This window comes from Genypterus blacodes, unplaced genomic scaffold (genome assembly GCF_046128005.1).
Source record: "Genypterus blacodes isolate CSIRO-AG114 ecotype Tasmania unplaced genomic scaffold, CSIRO-AGI_Gbla_v1 ptg000073l_1, whole genome shotgun sequence".
Taxonomy (NCBI): Eukaryota; Metazoa; Chordata; class Actinopteri; order Ophidiiformes; family Ophidiidae; genus Genypterus; species Genypterus blacodes.
In genome coordinates this window covers 3784067-3800625 of record NW_027466883.1, presented here as the reverse complement: position 1 = coordinate 3800625, position 16559 = coordinate 3784067, and the positions used below count along the sequence as shown (strand labels likewise).

The window sequence follows — 16559 nt, the reverse complement described above, 5'->3', positions numbered from 1 at the left end:
AACTAAATGTACTTTTCATCTCAATGCCACAAATAGCCATTTTTTTTGTCTGTTCAAGCACACCAGGAAGTTAATTTGACCTACAATGTATATGTATTAAGGTAAGTTTAATCCTATTGTAGATTTGTACATTTTCACATAAAGGTTACCACTACATGCATTATATCAAGATGGAGTTGACTGCATCTGGCGCGAGCGAGAGAGCGAGAGAGCGAGAGAGCGAGAGAGCGAGAGAGCGAGAGAGCGAGAGAGCGAGAGAGAGAGACACACACACACACACACAGTTTGGAAACTATTTATTGAACATTTGCAACCATATCAGTTAAATACAGAACTTTCTCTCTCTACATCCCCACAGCAGGGACCAGCTCCACTTCCTTACACTCAAGAGGAGGGAATGTTACAGGACTTGATAAGGCGCACACTGTGCTGGAAGTCTTTTGGCTTTCTGTCTATCGGATAATAAAGGAAAACAAAATCTAGGTCTGCTCCTCAAATGTCCAACACTGCTTCCTCTCCGACCCTCTGCCCCTTCACCTTCACGCGTGTGTTAACAGCAGACAAAAGCGCGGTCGTCAGCGGGAGATTCTTTCTATTGCTTTGCTCTGTCCTGCATCTACAGCCCGTAATGCAAGACAAATAGGAGAAAAGAAAACCGGTATGGACGACTTGAGACGCACGCCTACTGAATGCAGTCTCAGATGTGTAATCATGATTGCAAAAGCTTAAAAGTAAAATGATCAACATGAATATATTAGAAAAATGGCAATTAGTCTTTAATAAACACCTCGCCTCAACTACTCCCAACAAGACCAGGGTTATAAATTAAAACTGTCCAAATAAAAATCAATCAACCGGACTTTGGGCCCATTCAGTTCCATTTCAAGACTGGAAAAATCCTCATTGAAAAAACAAATGGCACTTTTCAGTCTCTTGAACTGGAATCTATAGAGTTTCGATTCGAATGGAATCGACACCAACCCTAAAATCAACTTTCTAATTTACATATATTGGTCAGGCGCTCTCCAACCTTCCACCATTCTTGCAGTTGGTCCCCAGAGAATGAGGGGGGCTGTGGTCTCCGCAAGCTAAGCCACGGTTTTGAAGGTCTGCAGTATGAGGTTGGTTTGGTGGATGAGCCGGTTTGCACTGATGAAGACGTTAATAGCCCTGAGAACAAAGAGAATTACAACTTAAAAAAAAAAACACACTAAAGTGGCACGGTTTCAGCAATTGTCAAGTATTTGTGAGTGAAAGAAAGAAAACACACTGGGCTGCACGACAACCTGCAAACACCAAAATAATGAAGCTAGTTCATGATACCACCATAATGCTGCAGCAATGATAATCGTCAACGTTCACTTATATTTTTCAGTCAGTCGTCATTGAATTTCACAGTTGGTGTGTTGCCTTGAACATAACATAACTAACAGACTACCTATAATATTAACAGAGCCTTTAACTCTACAGTATGATGAAAAGGCAATGGTGAGCTGAGGCATTATGGGAATACTTACTTTCCATCTTTGAAGTATGTTTTGAGGGTGTCGCTGAAACTTTTGGAGTATTTCACAAACTCCTTTTTCTGGTGTTCCAGGGCCTTCACAAGCAGAGGAAACACAGGGAGATCAATCACATACCAGGAAACGGTGAGATGTATACCTACATAGTGTAAATAGTACAATGTGCATGCAAGTGGGTGTAACTCACTCTGCGATTCTGGTACTGATATTTCTTAATGACATTGTTGACCGTGTCCAGGAGCTCCTTTATTGCGCTGGCTATGTCTCTGCGGGAAACCAGTGACACAGGATTTAATAACCAACACGAGCCAAAGGCGTCTTAGACTGTCATTATAACTGACGTTTGGACAGTGACAACTCATTAACCTTTAGATTAAAAGTAAAGTAGAACATTTAAGCTCATCAGCACTAGCCCCCCTTCTAACGGTTGTACAGTTTATCTGACGGAAGCTATTTCAACATGGGGCAGTGCCAAATTCATTGAGTATTAAAGATTATTTGATTTGGCGATAGCAAGGCTCCACACAAAACTAGGAAAATGCGCAAGAAAGATGGAGACCACTGCAACACTGTTGGGACAAATCCGTTTTGCAAAGTGCAAATCACTGCCATGTGTAAATTGCAGCGTTTCATTCTCACGGGGGTGGGCTTGTGTTATAGAGCATCGCAGTGTGCGTGTGTATGCGTGCATGCTGCTCACTCACTTGATAGTCTGTAGGAAGCGTACTCTGTCATTGATCTCATCTGGGATTTTGCTGAGGATGTGTTTCAGAGCTCTGGCCTTCTCATTTAGGTCCTGGAACTCCTGCTCAGGCCGGTCAATCATGAATTCTGCAGGAAAGGATGCATAGTACATTTGCTGGTATTCCGAACATTTAGAGAGATGGACACATGTGGCAAACACATACAGAGTATACAGTGGGAGGAGAAAATGGGCAACCAACAAATATACCGACGACTCAAGTGTGTGATCTTGCATGGAAAATTTCAATATTATTAAAATTCTTTGTCTGCTTGATGGGCACTATTTTCATACCATTCAGTCAAGCTGCTGGATCCAATTCCATTAAGCCTATATAACTGTTACACTTTACCTAACTTAACTTCGTTCTGCGCCTCACAAATGTTCTTCTCTGTGATCCAAACACCGCAAACTTAGATTTGTCTGTCTATGACACTTCTCCCCTGCGTGTATTGTCTAAATTCTTCCGTCCATTTTAACCTTGTCCTTTTATTGGCATTTCTCAGGTATGGATTTTTCTTTGAAACTCTGCCCGCAATGCCGGCAACTCGGAGTCGCTTCTTCAATGTTGAAGATGAGACTGTTGTTGCACTGGTACTATTTAATAAAGCTGCCAGCTGAGGCCCTGTGAGGTGTTGATTTCTCAAACTAGTGACGGATGTTTTTATCCTCCTATACAGCTGTGCACCGGGGCCTCCCACTTCTCTTTCTACCCTGGTTAAGGAGTTTGTGCCATTCTGTGAAGGGGGTTGTGCACACCTTTGAAAGACATCTTCATTTTATTGGCAATTTCTCGCACGGAATAGCCTTCATTCCTCAAAACAACAATAGGGTATCTGAAGAAAGCTCTTTCTTTCAGACCATTTTGAGAACATAGTCGAACCCAGAAGTGCTTAAGTAGCCCAAAGACGGGAAGTTTTATTGCTTTCTTTAAAAGCTCAATGGTTTTCAACATAATTGCACAAAGGTTATCTAATGATGAATAAGCTTTGCAAGGAGTTAATTTAGGAATAGCCAGCATTGTGCCATTGGAACACAGGAGTGATAGTTGCTGAAAATGGGCCTTTGTGTGTCTATGTATGCCGTTTTCAGTCTTCACACAGCAACAATGTCTAGATTGTATTTCTGATCAATTTAACGTTATTTGAATTGAAATGTATTGATATTCTTTCAAAAACAGGGACATTTCTCAGTGGGACCAAACTTTTGAACGGGAGAGTATGACAATGGCGCACAGGCGTGTTTACCCCCCCAACCACACACACAGACAGAACAAACACGTCTTCTCTCATACAAACCTTCCACATCATCAGCTGCCATGCGCAGCAGGGATTCAGTGAAGTTGATCTGGACGTTCTTTTTCTCCAAGATCTTCATGATGATGTCCTGAGTTAAGCCAGGGTTCTCCCTCTCCGCCTGGAAAAAGAACACACCATCTTGTATAATACATCCATCCTGCTGAAAGAATAGGGGTGGACTTCTTGACCAGTTCTTCTCCTAAATTATTCAACGCAAGCACACAGTGGCGGCAGTGGAGAGGCCAATCGGTGGGGCAAGTGACATAAAGTGTGGTAATAAAAGAGTTGCTTCTCCTTAATTAATATTTCATCCTTGCACATCAGGGATCCCATTGCTCATTAGTAGCAGTACAGAGGAAATCTATGGCCAACAGGCTTTTATCATTCCAGTACAATCAACGCTGCGTACAGATAAAAGACAGGATCCAGACGTTAACCAAGTGTGAGGAGAGACTGTGGCTGACTGGAATGTTAAAACGGATTACCCGTGGAAATATCTGTACCTTTTAAGTTGTATTCACAACAGTGGACTACTTCATGTGGATTGTGACCATTTCTATTGAAGTGCTTGATCGTTGTTAATTATCATGAGTATGTTTTGTGTGCGTGTAGCTGCGGTAGAATGTAAATGACAATCAATGAATTTAATTTTCATTGAAAGCGACCATGATATGTACTTATGTGCATTTATTGGATCTCGCTTGCTCTGTGAGGATCACAGAGGGATCATGTTATGCTGGATTCACATATTGACAGTATGCTCCAGATAGACAAAAACGGATGTTTGATTCTTTTCAATTAAAGGACGGCAGAAAACTGTCCCTCCGCTGGCAGTGAGAGCGACGCACTGCTCGGCCAGGCGGAACTTGATGTCACAATTTGAAATGTTCCTACTTTTTTCCACAACGACGAGCCAGATGTTGTTAGTCTTGGGTCAAATATGGAGTGGGAGAATTGTATTGTTGTGCTACAAATGCACAGGTTGCAGTATAAAAAAATTTAAGAACGACTGCAGACGAAAATATGCGAATCCAGCATTATAGTCCTGGACTTACCTTTATGAAGGCTGCTCTGAGCGTCTGAGCGGCCGATAGGTTGATCCTCTCCAGCTAAACGGTAAACAGAACAAAGTCATCGCTGTCAAAACTGGATTACACACAAACTCCATTTCTGTTCTGTTCTCACGCACACACACACAATGCATGTGTGAGCAAACGTTCTTCTACCAGGACAATGCCTGACATTTGCATTTTCACACACACACACACGCGAGAGATCCACACTCTCAATCTTTGCTTCCAATATTAGAGAGTACCACGACGACTGTTACTTCTCTCATATTACTGAAACTAATAAGGCATATGCATTACTGTATAATGTTTACAAGAAACACTTCAGAAGTTTTTACCTCGTTAAAAACTGGGTACATAACAGCGTACAACGTCATGGACACCATGGAGCTTGTCTCAGCTTCATTCTTCATCTCCTCCATTGTCATCCTCCAGGGAGGAGCGGCGCTTGGTGGAAAGGTAAGGAGGACAGCAAACTGGAGCCCACACACACTCACACATACACTCACCCACGCACTCACTCACTCACTCACCCACACAGTTTATGAAAACCTCACAAGCCCCAGAGTGACTGGAGTCTGGATGAACAGTGGGCAGAGGAAACAGGAGAACAGGTACAGTGAGCTTCGTCTGTGTTCTTCATAATGTAATACATTATTCAAATATGGAAAACTGCTCCTTCCTCTGGCATAAGACTGAAACTACTTCTGTAATTACGAGACCAGTCACTAATATTACTATTAGTGCTGCTGTCACTACTACAACAATTACTACTTCAAACCCCCTAGGAATATAACACTGTGGTTCATTGTTATTTAACGATATTGCAAATAATTTAATTCTATTAAATTCCAGATGATTTGACAGCTTTGGTTTCGAAGTCTTCCATTTTCAAGATTCGGGGAAACAAGCAATAGCCGCAATCAGGTACAAGAGTCCACCTTTACTCTCTGCGCTGTCTTGATGTTATTAGAGCCTGGATATGCTGGCTGATTATTAAATAAAGTGTAAAATCATTACATTGTGAAACCAGTCATGTTTACGGAGTTCAACGCATATGAAACCAACTATCGTATTCATTTACGAACGAGTAGGGTGGCACATTTTAACGAATACTTACACGCTGGATGGTTCAATATTGACTATATTCACTTTAGTCGTTTTCAACTCTACTTTCGCGGTGGCTGGCTAACCAGCAGGCTAAAGAGACTAGCACCCTAGAGGCACTCAGCTCCTGGTAAATAATAGTTGACCGACTGGGCAGGTATTTGACTAACAAAGTAGACGATGTATCATTACTTTACGCTGCCTGTTCAATTTGATAACACATATTAACAAATCGATTGTCATAGAGATACAGACATTCCATTGAGGCCTGTGGCCGATCACTGCGATACTAGCCTACTGCTAGCACTTAACTAGCAGCCTAGCTTGCATGCTAGCTGAAGTAAATAGTAGCTTTGTCCTTAACATTGAGCTTAAACACGTCAAGGCGTAATTTTATGTTAAGTATGAAACTCGTCATAAGCGTGAGAAAGTTTTTCCTATATCTACCTTTGGTGTGGCTTCTTTAAATGAGCAGCTTACGCCGTCGATTGGCTTTTAGCAGCTATGTTTTCTTTACAACTTAAGGCGGAAGTTTTTTAGGACTGGCTCGAGCGACATCTTCCGGACCGCGCAGACGTCAGCAAGCGCTGTCCAATCAGAGAAGGCGACAGAGAGCCACGGTGACGTAGTCAGACGTTTTTATTGCAGTATTTATGCTTTTGCTCGTGAGAATAGAAAGGGGGGGGGGGGGGGGGATTAGCTGTTTATTGTTTTAACCATATGATGACTTTAAAATCACAAGTACGGAGCTTGATTTTCTCATTTGATGTTATTATTAAATTATTAATTTGGGGTTTGGCATTGTTGCACCCTCCTGGGTGGTGTTTGTCCCTTTCTCATATTTTCCTTTGAGTCTTAAGTGTTGGCTAATTTTTACAAGTATTCATCACAGCAATTGTTTTTTTATCCCTCTTACTTGTAACTGTGAAAAGGGAAGCATTCTATGGATGAGCTGCAACTTGTTTTCACAAACCGTTGTATATTGTTTTTGGTATGTTAGGGGGTTTAGAAATGTAAGCATTGGGGTTATCTTTGTTGTTATTGTTGTTGTTGTTGTTGTTTTTCTTTGTTTTTGCCTTGACCACTTAGAAGCATATGGTTCCTTTGCAGTCTTAGTTTTGGCAATTCTGGGGGTGTTTTTTTCTAAACTGGATTTTCTGACTGCCTCTGTTACATTTCCCAAGGGTTGTGACATAGTGACACAAAATCCAATGTTAGAGCATGGCTGATAAAGAAAGCCAATATTGTTCAGCTAATATCTCCTCATCAGACATCGGCATGGGTTTTTCTTCACAATCACTATCAGTAATGACCTCAAATATCCACTGTTCTTTGGGCTCCACGAAATGGCTTAATAGATAACAAAATAATAGTTGCAGTCCTCAGCAGAAGCGTTTGTCCAATCTAGACTAATACCGATTCAAGATTTAAGATACCCTGTCTAAGCACACACAGAGATCATCTTTAAAGCAACAGTGAGATGTGTAAAGATGTGCAAGAGGTGGTTGCTTCAGTTTATTTCTTTCCTTTTAACTCTACTGTTGTCAAGATCCATGATTATTTTCTTACTCAAACAAAACATTGAACTCATGGCAGAATCCGTTAAAGGTGTGGATGTTGCATAGTTCTTAGGTAATAACAACACGTTATGGAGATGTTGTAGAGTTGCTGTGACCTACTTGTAATTTCTGTACAATTTCTGTCACACGGTGAATTAAGTGAACAATCAAGGCAGGAAATCTTTTATGAGTAAGTTAAATAAAGAAGACGGATTTGACGCTATATCGCCGCACTGGGTCTTTGTTGGTTCACTTTTCCAATTTTCATTTTATTGGGTAAACGGGTAAACGTGTGTTCATTATGACACTGACCTCAGTTACGTAACTGCTTGCTGCACGTCCGGTCACAGTTTCCGGAACAGTTTGAACTTTCCCAGCATGTCACGCCATTTCACACGTGAATATTGAATTTTACATTTAATTTAAAATGTTGAAATGACTTGTACTACACTAGTATCTACATAAACTTAATAAAATAATTGATTCAATTGTTAACCGATATCTCACACACAAGCAGCCAGATTGGTCCACATGCAACTGATCCTTCAAGAAAGAGCGATTTCATTGGCTGATTCCGCTCCGACGCTGTCACTTAGGGGCGGATTACGGCGCGCGCACGCAGGCGTTACAACCGGTACTTTGACGCGGAATCGTGGAATTTTCCAACCACGCAGATCAGTAACTCTTACACTCCCCGGAGCCGACACGTTTGAAGACAGTATTTAAAGATAGCCTAACACGTCGAGTCCTTAAAGGTGAGGAAGTTTCTCGATTTAATGTTTTTTACGTATACGCGACTCATTCAGTTCCTCTGTTTTCTTTTTCCTGTAATATTCTTGGTAAAAATTACGCCAGGTTTAGGAATTGTAACGAAAACACAGCAGGTCGTCGTCACTAGACAGTTCATTGAAAGTGAACAAAAGATATTTTGTTGATGTATATTTGTGTATTCTGATATAGCCACGTACGACAGCTGCTTGAATAAGTTGTGTGGTGTGTTTTGGAATTGCAGCCTAGCAATGTCAGCGAATAGAGATGCTATCGGAGGGTGAAGTCGGATTTTAAAAATTGGACGAACCAACTTTGGCCTGTGTGTTCATGCCCTCATTTCCCTCTGTGCAGGTTCTGCAGCCATGTCGGTGAATATTCATATTGACAGCCCTAATGTGGGGTACACAGATGCACACATTGTGTCCCGGTATTCTTACCAGACCACATCAGTGCACAGAGAAGGGCACAATATCAAGGTAGTCGCACTTTGTGGAACTGTGCATGCATACAGACATGCACACAGACATGCACACATGTGCCATCTGGCTCTCTAATGCTGCTCCATACTGGGTACAGGTCACCCCCTGCACGACTGAGCTGACCTTTCGCACAGAGCGGCATGTTCCCCGGCTGGGTGTGATGCTGGTGGGCTGGGGGGGCAACAACGGGACCACAGTAACGGCAGCTGTACTGTCCAACAAGCTGGGACTTACTTGGAGGACCAAGACTGGAGTGAAGGTGAGTAGAGACACAATACAATATGTACGGCATCGGCCCATAGATGGAAAAATTTCAGTGATGCGTCTTGATGACTTACTGAAGATATGTTGCCTAAACTTTACTTCCCTCTCTCTAATGCATTTAGAGAAAAGTTACAGAAACAGATGGAACGCTTACAAGAATGTACTCTGTGTTGTCATGTGTGACCACCAGGGAGCCAACAGAGAAACCTCTGTCACGTTTATAAATACAGCCAATTGTCTGTCCCCTGATCCAGTCGCAGAGAAAAGAAATCTCCTTACGGCCAGTTATGATGACAAGTTCAGTGGAGTGTTAAAGAGATTATCTGTCTCTGGTCATGGAGATTTTTCCCTTGTATGGATGCACACTATTACCTCTTAATGTTGGTTCATATGATGTCTCTTATGATCTCTTAACATTGATGGATTACTTTATACATGTCACATTATATGAAATGGAACAATCTTAGAAATGCTAATGTTTTCTCTTTTCTGTCTTGCACATTTTTCAGAGCGCAAATTATTATGGCTCCTTCCTGCAGGCGTCCACTGTTTGTCTGGGATCAGGACTAGAGGGAGAGGTCAATGTGCCTTTCTGTGACCTCTTACCTATGGTGCACCCAAATGATATTGTCTTTGACGGTATGAATCTTTGCAGACTGTCCACTCATGGTTTAAGATTACACATCCTGAAAAACATTGTACATTATATGTTTGTTTATGTATCTCTGAACACATGCATTTAGGCTGGGATATTTCATCAATGGATCTTGTAAGTGCAATGGAGCGAGCTCAGGTGCTTGACTGGTCATTACAAGAGCAGCTCCGGCCACACATGAGCGGCCTGAAACCCAGACCTTCCATCTACATCCCAGAATTCATTGCTGCAAATCAGGAGAGTCGAGCTGACAACGTTCTCTCTGGGACCATTGGAGAGCAGGTAACACTTTCTGAAAACGTCCCTTTCCATCCATTTTATAGTCGACCATTTCTCAAAATGAAACTATTCTCTTATTCTGCTGCAGGTGGAGCAGATCAGAGCTGACATAAGGGACTTCCGTCAGTCAAGCGGTGTGGACAAAGTCATCGTTCTCTGGACTGCAAATACTGAGCGTTTCTGTGATATTATACCAGGGGTCAATGACACTGCAAAGAATCTGCTAGCTGCAATCCAGGTGAGGTGGGCCGGCAAAAGATGGTGTAGGTCCAAAAGAATACACTGTGTGGGAAGGTTAGCTTTAGCTCAGTTTGATTGAGAGATTTTTTGGAATGTTTTCACAGATATATTATCAAATCCACTTCTCCTAAATGAAAGGGACTTGGGTCCTAACCTGCCCTTGAAACCTGTGTAACTGTAGTTGGTCGCTGGCAGTTATGGGTTATATCCTGCCCGCTTTAATTCCTAACTAATGCTGAGTATGGTAGTCCCCCATCCCATTTTGTGATTTATGAGGATTAAAGGATGAAAAGATTAGTCCTCTTAACACTGAACTGCGGAAGTATAAATGAAAAGCCATAATGAGTCTGAAGCAGTCAGCTTCTCCTTTATGTGACGTGAAGAGAAAATTTAATGATTGCATTTGCTGGGTGGGTTTCATTTCATCTCCTATCTCTAGTATACATGTAATTCAGACAGCAGTGATAATAGTCTATTTCACACACGCATTATCTTAACCAAATAGATCCATTTTAGATAGTCATACAGTCTGGCACAGAGTTAAAGTACAGAGATAATGTATTTGCAGACTTCGGGGAATCTAGCCAAGACCCCGTCCCCCGCCAAATGACACTGTCTTTTGCTAATATTGCTTTATTTGCTGACCTCTGCCAGGCTGGTGCAGAGGTTTCTCCCTCCACGCTGTTCGCAGTGGCCAGTATACTGGAGGACTGCGCCTACATTAATGGTTCCCCACAGAACACATTTGTGCCGGGGGCCATAGAGCTGGCTGTGCAGAGAAGAGTTTTCATCGGAGGAGACGACTTCAAATCTGGTCAGACCAAGATCAAATCAGTGTTGGTGGACTTCCTGGTCAGCTCAGGTATCAAGGTGAGAAAGGATTGGACAGGAAGCGCATTTAAAAGCATCAGCTGGGAATTGGTACAAAAACCTAATTTAGATGGCAGCTACGAACCTAGGTTGGCATTAATTATTTATTTAGATGTTAATGTGTTGCCTCTCTCTGTGCCAGCCGACTTCCATTGTCAGCTACAATCACCTCGGAAACAATGATGGGAAGAACCTGTCGGCTCCTCTGCAGTTCCGGTCCAAGGAGATCTCCAAGAGTAACGTGGTGGATGACATGGTGCAGTCAAACCCGATACTGTACAAGCCTGGAGAGAAACCCGACCACTGTGTGAGTGAGAGAGACACAGAGTGAAACGCATGACGGCACATGAAACAATAAATTTTTTCTTTGTCATTCTAGGTAGTGATAAAGTATGTTCCTAATGTGGGAGACAGCAAGCGAGCCATGGATGAATACACTTCTGAAATAATGATGGGCGGGACCAACACTATCGCGTTGCACAACACCTGTGAGGTCAGTGCTCATTTCATTTGTTTCTGTAAAACCTGTATGCAAAACCAGTGAGTCAGAGTCGTTTCTGCCTCGTACGCTCTTTCGACCCTGGTTTGGTGTAGTGTAGGCGTGGTGATTCTGAGCTGCTTTGACCTGCTGTGAAGGAGTGACGTTAGGGAGTCCAAGGACCCGACTCATCTGCATTCAACAAAACAGCTGTGAGTCATTGATTGTCATTGTGTTTTGATGACTACTCGGCTCGCTCTCACCCACCATGTTTCTTTGGAAAGCTTTTGCGTAAATCATTTAAGTTGACTCATTGTCTTGTATCTCTCATTTCACTCACTGAGTTTCTGTCAGTCTGAATTTACAGATTACTTATCTAGTTGGTGCATAAATACGACAACTGTCACACACTTGATGTCATCCTGACAAGTTCATTTACATGCACTGTTACAATTTACTCATATCGTACTGGCACACACGTGTATATTCAGTGAGCCTTGGACTCCTGCTCTTTTCATTCTTTCTAATTTTATATGAAAGTCAATTGAGTGCCATTGCTTCTTCCAATTTTATTCATCTTTTCTATTTTATTTTGTTTTTAGCATTTGCATGTTTGACATCCAATGTATGTTGCTATCTGGGCATTCAGACAAAAATCAAAGTTTTTGGGCATAAAAGGTTTAAAAGAAAACTTCATGTACTGATGAGGATCCTTATGGTGAATTGCTGTAATCTTTCCTTCTAACCAACACACACACACACACGCACACGTGCACACATGCCACAACACCTTTCTGGCTTTACAGGACTCTCTGCTTGCCAGCCCCATTATCCTGGACCTGGTGATCCTGACAGAGCTTTGTCAGCGTGTGACGGTCCGGCCCCAGGGGGAGGAAGACTACCAGTCATTCCACAGTGTGTTAGCACTCCTGGCCTTCCTCTGTAAAGCTCCCCTAGTCCCACCAGGGACCCCAGTCATCAATGCCTTTTTCCGCCAGAGGGCCTGCATAGAGAACATCATGAGGTGAGGAGCTATTCCAGTACACAAAACGGGTAAAACATGTACACGATTGACCAGACTTTGCACTTGTCCTTCCAAACTGCTATGTTTGCCATGCTTAGGCTTTTATAGCCAGTGATAATAAAGAATTAGAACTTCAGTGGGATTAGTAGCATGAGCAACTTGTTTTGTTGACCATGGGCCATCAATCCAGTTGAAGACTAACACAACATTCTGTGGACTTTTCTTTTTTTTTCAAATCACCTGTTAATTTCTTGTCTTAATCATGATCCTGAAATCTGCTCACTGGTAGTTATGACTCCTGTTTTCTTTGTGTATTTGCTCACAATCTACCCCAAAAAGCTTAATTTCATGCTATCACAATGACGCCTGTACTATGATATTTTTATGAGCTAGACATGCATCTAAAGTCTTTGTTTCTCGGTGACAAAGTCCTCCTGCTTTTTTTCAGAGCGTGCCTCAGCCTACCTCCTCAGAACCACATGCTCCTGGAGCAAAAGGTGCAGAGAGACTTCTTGCCCCCACAATCCACGCAGATCAACGGCAGCATTGCTGCTTTGAAAAAAGTTCCCTTTACCAATGGGAATCATATACATCTAACAAATGGCATCAGTGCACGTGTTGATGATGAAGCACATGGATTATGATCACAAATACAACAGTACAGCCCAAGATAGAATTGAAACTTGCCTAAAATGTCTCACAGTTTCTTGAATACCTTTTATAGAGAATGATCAACGACCCTGATTCATCATGCTGTTATGGTAACAACACACTTATTTTTGCACAAATCATTACATGTACTATACATTCTTAACAGTGATAGTCGAACCACATTCAGTCAACTTATTTATGTAAGGTGCACCCAAAGTTACATGCATTTGGCCAGTGAGGCCTGGGGAAAAAAAGGTGTGGTGCAGGAGGATTTACATACTGTGAACATGATTAAGAACGGAGCAAAGCAAATAATCTGCTTTAACTACAGAGCTTCTCCACTGGTTTATGTGAAACACATTGAATACAGTCCATGGGAGCATAATATAGTTTTAAGGGAGACTATTTATTTGTTAGCTATTTATTCATAGTTTTTTGCTAAATCCATAATATGTTAAGTGTTTTAAAAGGCTGTGTGTTTCAGGTCAACTTATTTGTGTGTTGTTTTTCATGTGAAATACAACTATGTTCTTTGAAATAGTGATGCATGTTTTCCAAGAAGGCGTGAGGTGGATGTAAGAGATGGAACATGGACATGATCAATGATCGGTTCTGCTTTGGTGTGTGATTGCACTGTAGCTTCTTGAATGAGGGCCCTATGACCTGTAACAATCTGTTAGAAAACTTAACAAAAGCATTACAGGACAAAACCCTGCTCACTTACTAACATGGGCTATTTATATACTTCAATTAAAATTATAATTGTTGAATGGAATCACTGCGCTGGATTTATTTTATCATATAATCATGTTGTGGAATAGTTCAACATTATTCAAATGTTATTTGTACTATTATACATAAATCACTTCCGCTGCCGTTGCTGCGACACGCACAGCAACAACAATGGCGGACAAGGAGAAGCGTCGGCCCGGTGTTACTCCGTCGGGGATACCGGAGGGGAAAACGACCAAAGCGAATAACGACAGAGAGTTTCTGTCCCAGGCTGGAGTGGGAGAGCTGCTGCGTGAGGCGATCCTCAAGATGGTCGAGGCCAGATCGGACGATCCCATCGGGTTTCTGGCGGATCATTTCTGCAACCTGGCGTCCGTTTCGGAGTCATCCGGCACGACTGGATGCAGCGATGGAGATCATCTGAACAACGGGCCGCTGAGCGCAGGCGCACCGGAGCAGCAGCAGCAGCTCAACCGGGCGCTGTGGCACCTGCGGCTGGCGCATCACTCCCAGAGGTTTGGACCGGTCGACTAGTATCCCGTATGGGACAGTGATGGGGCGTTATAATTCAGCCTCCTTTTGCCCGAAATGACGGCGTTATGTTGTATTTGCTATGACGGTGTTATGCTTATCTATACATCATATCTATAGAACTAAAGCATGATCTCGATGATGTAGCATATGCCTTGTTGCTTGACATAAATAGCATTCTATAGCTTTATTGGGGGGGGAGAGATGCACCAACCATTAAACTATCGTGTCAGCAATGGTAAATGGTATAATAATGCGCACAGCTATATGTTTTTGAAGTTTATATTCTAAACAGTTACGCTGGCAAAGTGCATAGGGTCATAATTATTTAAGCAATTTAAGCCCATAGCTTTTGTTGATTGATATGACGATGTGTATTATGTTAAACATCTGCCCTCTCTTTCATACAATGCCGATGCTTTTGTCCCCTTATTTTAAATCCAGATCTGCCTATAGCAATAACGTGCGTGTGGCATATGACCTCCTGAGCCATACGAGGCCCCAGAGTCATGCAGGTGGGGCGCCTGGAGCCACTGAGGGCTCCTGCATGAACCAGCCACCAGGAGGAGGGGTGAAGGGGGGTCTGTATACCCAGACCCTGCAGTACCTGTGCAGTGAAGGTGGCGTCCCTGCCTCCACCTCCGCCCCGCTCCTGCACCGTCTCCACTGCCAGAACCACGAGGCCGTTCCTTATGATGTCTTTCGTCACGGTGTGCTCACGTGTGCCGTTTTCTCAGATTACATCCGGCAGGGTCAGAAGCTTTACGCTGAGGTGTGTTGCCCAGATGAAGGGCCTGCAACACGGGCTCTGTGCCTAGCCGTCCTTGCAACCCTTCAGGAAGCTCTTGAGACCTCCCAGGGTAGTGACAGTCATATTAATGCCAATACTAAAGTGCATCCCTGCCTTGAAGCTAACATGAAGGCTGTTCACTACCTGGAGGCCAGTGCCAAGATCTCTCCCTACAAGTTAGGTCAGGCCATGGCTGGAGCACAGACACAGGGACAAGGTGGGAATATGGACGCAAAGGAGTTTGAGAATGCGGCTGCAGAGCTCTTCATCACTCGAGTGAAAGTTGTGTCTTAATGTTCTTCTCATGCTTGCATACTAGAGTAAATGATTACCTTCTGTGAGAACAAAAACAATGAATGTATTGACAAAATCAGCAATGTTAGTGGCATCAGTTAATAACTCAATGCTTAAATTGAGTCGTGTTTTCATGAAAGTTAATCAAACCTGTTTGAAGACAAAATGCGTGCGTAATTTTCATGTGTGAGAGAACATTGCTGAGTGCATGTTACACACAATAACAAAGGGAGAAACTATCAGCCAAACAGAAGGAGATTGAAGAAATTCTTAGAAATAATTGATATAGCAATGCAACTAAAATGGAACGTAGACCGCCTGGTTACGAAGATGATGGTCAAACAAACATATTTAGAAACACTTGAAATCTGTTGAAATGTGTCAAAATATTGAAATATACCCTGCATATTCTCCAAAACATCCACCCAGCAGGCCATGCAAGTAAGAGAGAAGGGAACCTACAAAGTGGTGTTCTGAATGACTGTGTGCATTGCTCAGTGTTTGTCCATTGATTGGTTGATGAAATGAATGCGCAGTGCTTTGAAGCAATGGATGAGAACAGATTGTTTGGAAATAAGATATTGATAGAATGTAGTTGAAGTAATGCAATGTTCTGCATAATTACCTGTAATATTTTATATGGTTGTTGGTTTTTTCTATTGTTGAATTGAAATTAGCAATGGTCAGCCACATGGATAATTACCCACTTGTATTACCTGAGGGGCTAGAATCCAAAATACATCTCCAGATAGACTCCCTGAAGAAAGAAGAGGTTGGAGTAGACAAAAGAGAGGAAAAGAAATGGACTGAAGTCCACTATCAATAATTCATTGCTATTGCTCAGCATCATTTCAGGTTTCACTCGCTTTCTTACAGTGCTGGATTACTATTTTAGCCTTTCTCTCCCCATCAACTTATTTATATGCAACAAAACAACACAGGAAATGAGACTATGCTTCTTCTATTTGTATGCATCATTATTATTCACAAATTCTTGCACTGAAACAAACTGCTGAAAACTGCCTAGCTGGAATAATTACGGCAGGAGAGAATGAGTTCATCCTCACCTACTTCATGAAATCTTGGGTCAATTGCGTCTGAAATTCTACTCTTGTGAAATAAAAATGACAAAAATACAGCGGTTGAAAAGACTTAACTTTGATGGCACAGAGGAAATACTCTGCACGCTTACTATGATGTAT

General features: G+C 42.3%; 3 protein-coding genes across 4 annotated transcripts; 2 read left to right on the top strand and 1 right to left on the bottom strand.

Moving 5' to 3' along the window:
- Window positions 1–281: 281 nt before the first annotated feature.
- LOC143006215 (programmed cell death protein 10) lies at window positions 282–7736 on the bottom strand. Of its 2 annotated transcripts, none has more exons than XM_076157571.1 (8): window positions 7612–7736; window positions 4972–5211; window positions 4619–4672; window positions 3564–3681; window positions 2228–2354; window positions 1711–1789; window positions 1518–1600; window positions 282–1170 (listed from the first exon to the last, which is right to left on the bottom strand). In XM_076157571.1, exons 2-8 carry the CDS (start codon window positions 5059–5061, stop codon window positions 1089–1091), a joined length of 633 nt encoding a protein of 210 aa, XP_076013686.1. In that variant the 5' UTR covers window positions 5062–5211; window positions 7612–7736; the 3' UTR covers window positions 282–1088. The 2 variants fall into 2 exon arrangements, with proteins under 2 accessions (XP_076013686.1, XP_076013685.1); XM_076157570.1 differs by lacking the exon at window positions 7612–7736 and adding an exon at window positions 6188–6340.
- A 167-nt stretch (window positions 7737–7903) lies between these two features.
- LOC143006214 (inositol-3-phosphate synthase 1-A-like) lies at window positions 7904–13785 on the top strand. Its single transcript, XM_076157569.1, has 11 exons — window positions 7904–8054; window positions 8422–8546; window positions 8647–8808; window positions 9323–9452; window positions 9557–9750; window positions 9836–9985; window positions 10642–10857; window positions 11000–11164; window positions 11237–11350; window positions 12142–12359; window positions 12808–13785. The coding sequence occupies exons 2-11, from the start codon at window positions 8433–8435 to the stop codon at window positions 13001–13003; spliced, it is 1659 nt and encodes a 552-aa protein (XP_076013684.1). The 5' UTR covers window positions 7904–8054; window positions 8422–8432; the 3' UTR covers window positions 13004–13785.
- Window positions 13786–13913: 128 nt separating this feature from the next.
- Window positions 13914–16546, top strand: tpgs1 (tubulin polyglutamylase complex subunit 1). The gene is made up of 2 exons (XM_076157589.1): window positions 13914–14257; window positions 14718–16546. The coding sequence occupies exons 1-2, from the start codon at window positions 13914–13916 to the stop codon at window positions 15355–15357; spliced, it is 984 nt and encodes a 327-aa protein (XP_076013704.1). The 3' UTR covers window positions 15358–16546.
- The last annotated feature ends 13 nt before the right edge of the window (window positions 16547–16559 follow it).